General features: G+C 42.9%; 1 protein-coding gene across 1 annotated transcript in view; it reads right to left on the bottom strand.

Annotated features, from left to right (window-relative positions):
* LOC107300653 (serine protease HTRA4) overlaps positions 1–3,400 on the bottom strand; it is a gene marked incomplete at its 5' end in the record, with an annotated part of 4,446 nt that extends 1,046 nt beyond the window's left edge. The window contains 4 exons of the mRNA XM_015829959.1: positions 899–994; positions 2,663–2,720; positions 2,891–3,005; positions 3,368–3,400. Coding sequence (XP_015685445.1) covers positions 899–994; positions 2,663–2,720; positions 2,891–3,005; positions 3,368–3,400 — 302 coding nt within the window. The remainder of the gene's footprint in view (positions 1–898; positions 995–2,662; positions 2,721–2,890; positions 3,006–3,367) is intronic.
* Positions 3,401–4,356: the final 956 nt, after the last annotated feature.

The raw sequence follows: 4,356 nt of genomic DNA, 5'->3' as shown, positions 1-4,356 counted from the left end.
AGAAATTTTGGAAGCAAAATTTTAGGAACTGTGGTACTGATGGAAACCTCACCCTTCTTCCTCCATAGCTGATCAGGAGAGACCCATAGGAAACTTAGAACTTAACAACATGGGAGATCTTTGTGGAAAAGTGATGTTGAAAGCATGGTTGAGAGGACAGTGAAGAGCACCAAAAAAGATCTCCTCAAACTAAAGAGGAACACAACAAATGCAACATAGTGGAGGCAAAAGTAAAATGATGCACTGCAGTGTGTTTGAGTTGATCACATCTGACTCAGAAAGAAGTGCTGTGGATAACTCAATAAAATGTGGCTGAGTTCCCAGGTCATGATAATTCCTGGCCTGCTGAAATAAGGTTGGTTCAGTAAATTCGGTTGGTTGGGTTTGGACTAAGGCACACTAAGGCAGAAAGAGTAGTTGGAAATGCGTAAATAAACACTGTGTTAAACCAAAATCAAGCAAAATAAATTGTTGGCTTAGTGTAATGTGTGAACCCAGTCAAAAGAGAGACTTCTGAAGGAGACTTTGTGAAGTCTGGATTTGCACCATGTTCCAAGATAAAGTAAACTGCCTTGACTGCTCTTTTTGAGCCAAAAAGAACATAGAGAAATAAAGTTTTGGAATGTGGAGTTCCAAAACTTTCAATAGAAGAGAATATATGTTATAACCTGTGAGGTCCTTGGTGCTCTCTGAGCTTGGTTGTTTGCTTGCAGATGTTTCATCATCTGACTAGGTAACTTCACTGTGATCATCAACATCAGCATCAGCATGATGTTACCTAGTCCAGCCATGACACCTCTGCAAGCAAACAACCAAGCTCAGAGACCACCAAGGACCTCACAGGTGAACATATATTCTCTTCTATTGAAAGTTGAGGAAGCAAGCACTCATCTCTTACCTTGCAGCAGCTGTTCCTGGTATCACTTCATAAACATAGACACCAGACCTCAGGTTGGGAAAATCTCGATTATGCCGTCTCAGCTCACGGATGAGACTAGGAGGGAGAGAATAACAGCTCCAGCAGCAGCAGCTCCAAACTCTCTTAAGATATCTCAGGTTATGCCACTAGGAAGTTCTTCCAGACATATATTAGGTTACAATTCCCACCCTAGTTAGTGACGTCAAAGTTGAGCACACCTGGAAGGTGCTAGGTGGGGGAAGGCCTACAGATCAAATAACAGGTGTGACATCCTTCTAACTTCCTCAGAAGTTAACAAGAAGTGATTTGAGTGGCCGTTTTCAAACCAACAGATAAAAAACAATATGGCCACAACTGTTGAATGTGAAATGAAATCTCTACCACCAGGAGAATAGAACAGAATAGAATAGAATAGAATAGAATAGAATAGAATAGAATAGAATAGAATAGAATAGAATAGAATAGAATAGAACTGGAAGGGACCTTGGAGGTCTTCTAGTCCAGCCACCTGCTCAAGCAGGAGATCCTATACCATTTCAGACAAGGGACTGTCTAGTCCAGTGATGGCGAACCTTTTAGAGACCGAGTGCCCAAACTGCAACCCAAAATCCACTTATGCATTGTCGAGTGCCGGGTGGGTGTGGCCCATTGGGTGGGCGTGCCCCATTGGGTGGGTGTGGCCCATTGGGTGGGTGTGGCTGCAGTGGTAATAGGAGACTGGGTGGGACTAAAAAGTTCAATCAATCAATTTCAATTTTGCAAGATATATTTTTTTCCTGCGAGAAGTTGAAATTGACTGATTGAACCTTTTTTTTTTTTGGCACACGGTGGCGGAGGTCTAAAGCGAAAAGGTTTTATAAAACCCAGCTGAAGGCCTAGGACTGGGCTGACGGCGTGGGTGCCCACAGAAAGGGCTCTGAGTGCCGCCTCTGGCACCCGTGCCATAGGTTCGCCACCACTGGTCTAGTCTCTTCTTAAAAACCTCCAGTGATGGAACACCCATGATTTATGAAGGCAAGCTGTTCCACTAGTTAATTATCCTCACTGTCAGGAAGATTAAGATGACCCCAACCCTCTTAGCCTTTTGCAAGTTATTGAATGCCTGGCTGTTCCCTCAGACACTTGAGTCAGGGGAGATGAACTCTGCTACTATGAATGGTTGGTAGTTAGAATTCATTCTTAGATGTTTCAGGGGTTTGTTTGTTTTTAATCTTGTAAGTCCCTTGTGTGAGATGACCAGAGAGAGAGAAGGAGAGAGAGGCAGATAGAGACAGACACAGAGGGAGATATGACAGAAAGATAACAGATATGACAGATGAGATAGATAGAAGATAGATAGATAAATAGATAGATAAATAGATAGATAGACAGATGATAGAGAGATTTAGATATACCAGAAGAGATGACAGATGATAGAGGTGATAGATAGATAAAGATAGATAGATAGATAGATAGATAGATAGATAGATAGATAGATAGATAGATAGATAGAGACAGATGATAGAGAGATTTAGATATACCAGAAGAGATGACAGATGATAGAGGTGATANGGGTAGACAGACAGACAGACAGACAGACAGACAGACAGACAGATGATAGAGAGATTTAGATATGCCAGAAAAGAGATGACAGGTGATAAATAGAGATAGATGAGAGAGAGGGAGAGGGAGAGGGAGGGGGGGGGAGAGAAAGATGGATAATAGAGCTTATGTGAGGACAAGAAGGGCAGAGGAATGACTTACTTGAAAGAAAGGGGGACCATGCGGAGTCCCAGATACTTCTTCTTGGGAGTGGTTCTGTCTAGAGAGAAGCAGGAAGTTAAAAGCATACTCCGAAGGCCAAATTAAAAAAAGATGAAAAGTTAAGGGTTAGTTAACAAATGGGTAGAATGTTCATCCACGGTGAGGTCACTGCCCTTCATTGTACTGGCTGTGTCCAAGAGTCACTTGAGCAATTTCCTGAGATACTACCTTTCACCTGTCGGTTGTGAGTTTCTTCCAGAAAGTGGCGGATCCGGTCGGAGGGGATGGCAAAAGAGATGCCAGCTGTGACCTTCAGAGTATTCATTCCAATGACTTCACCATCCTGTGGAGAGGAGCAGGTGAAGGTGAAAAGAAAGACCCAAGCCAAGTTTACATATCCTGTAAATAAATAGTCCATAATCCACAGTCCCGGACAAGACCAAACAAAAAAAAAGACCTCCGGCATGATTACATGTCTCCCAATTTATATTTTATCACTCATTCTGGTTTAAGCATTCACTGACGGATTCACACATTCTGAGTTATACTCTTGCTTGCTTAGTTTGAGGGGGGTATTTTTATTGTTGTTGTGTGAATCCAAATAATTGTGACTTACACGCCATGAACAAAATGTAATAAGTCCACAACGAAGGGGAAGATTGTTGGGGTTTAGAAAAGACAATGGAAAAAATCAACCGTCCTTACCAAGTTCACCAATGGCCCTCCTGAATTTCCATACTGTGGATGAGAAAAGAAGGAAGGAAGGGATTGTATCATGGAAAACTATTTCTTCCAAAAGCCCCAAAGTCCAACTCAATCATTCTATGTCCTGTGTTCTGGAGGCTAAACTGTGCATTGAACGATTGAAGGACTTAGGTATGTCTAGTGCAGGGGTAGGCCACCTTGGCTTTTTTATGACTCGTGGACTTCAACTCCCAGAATTCATGAGCCAGCCATGCTGAGGGGACAGGGAGAGGTTTCCAAGCTGAGCCATTCTAGCTCAGGAATTCTGGGAGTTGAAGTCCACGAGTCATGAAGGGGCCAAAGTTTCCCTCATGCTGGCTCAGGAATTCTGGGAGTTGAAGTCCACGAGTCATAAAAGAGCCAAGGTTGCCTACCCCTGGTCTAGTGAGTCTAACCAAAAGAAGAATTAGGGGTATAACAGCCGCCTTCCAATGTTTGAGGGGCTGGCACAGAGAAGAGAGAGTCGATTTATTCTCCAAAACTCCTGAGGGCAGGACAAGAAGTAACAGATGAAAGATTATCAAAGAGAGATCCATCTGGAACTAAGGAGGAATTTCCTGACAGTGAGAATGATCAGTCAGTAGAACTGCTTGCCTCCAGATGTTGCGGGTGCTCCAACACTGGAGCTTGTCAAGAAGAGATTGGATAAACATTTGTCCTGAACGTTGTAGGATCTCCTGCTTGAGCAGGGGTTGAACTAGAAGACCTTCAAAGCCCCTTCCAACCCTATCATTCTATAGGTTCTATTTCTGCTGCCAGGTATTGTCTAGGTATCTTTAAGATAAAAGAAGAACTCTACTGAATGGAACAAGGGTTTCTCTCTGGGATATGCAACCTTTAGGATGCTTCCAAATTTCTGAGGCAGGAGTGGGATGCTCTGGAATCTACCAATTGAAGTTCAAATCCACATACGTTTCAATATATAAATGGGAGGTTCACAAGTCCTTTAG

Source organism: Protobothrops mucrosquamatus, unplaced genomic scaffold (assembly GCF_001527695.2).
Source record: "Protobothrops mucrosquamatus isolate PMUCROS unplaced genomic scaffold, P.Mucros_1.0 scaffold7817, whole genome shotgun sequence".
NCBI classification, from domain to species: domain Eukaryota; kingdom Metazoa; phylum Chordata; class Lepidosauria; order Squamata; family Viperidae; genus Protobothrops; species Protobothrops mucrosquamatus.
Note: the sequence above shows the minus strand (reverse complement) of the source record. Positions and strands in the feature narration are given on the sequence as shown.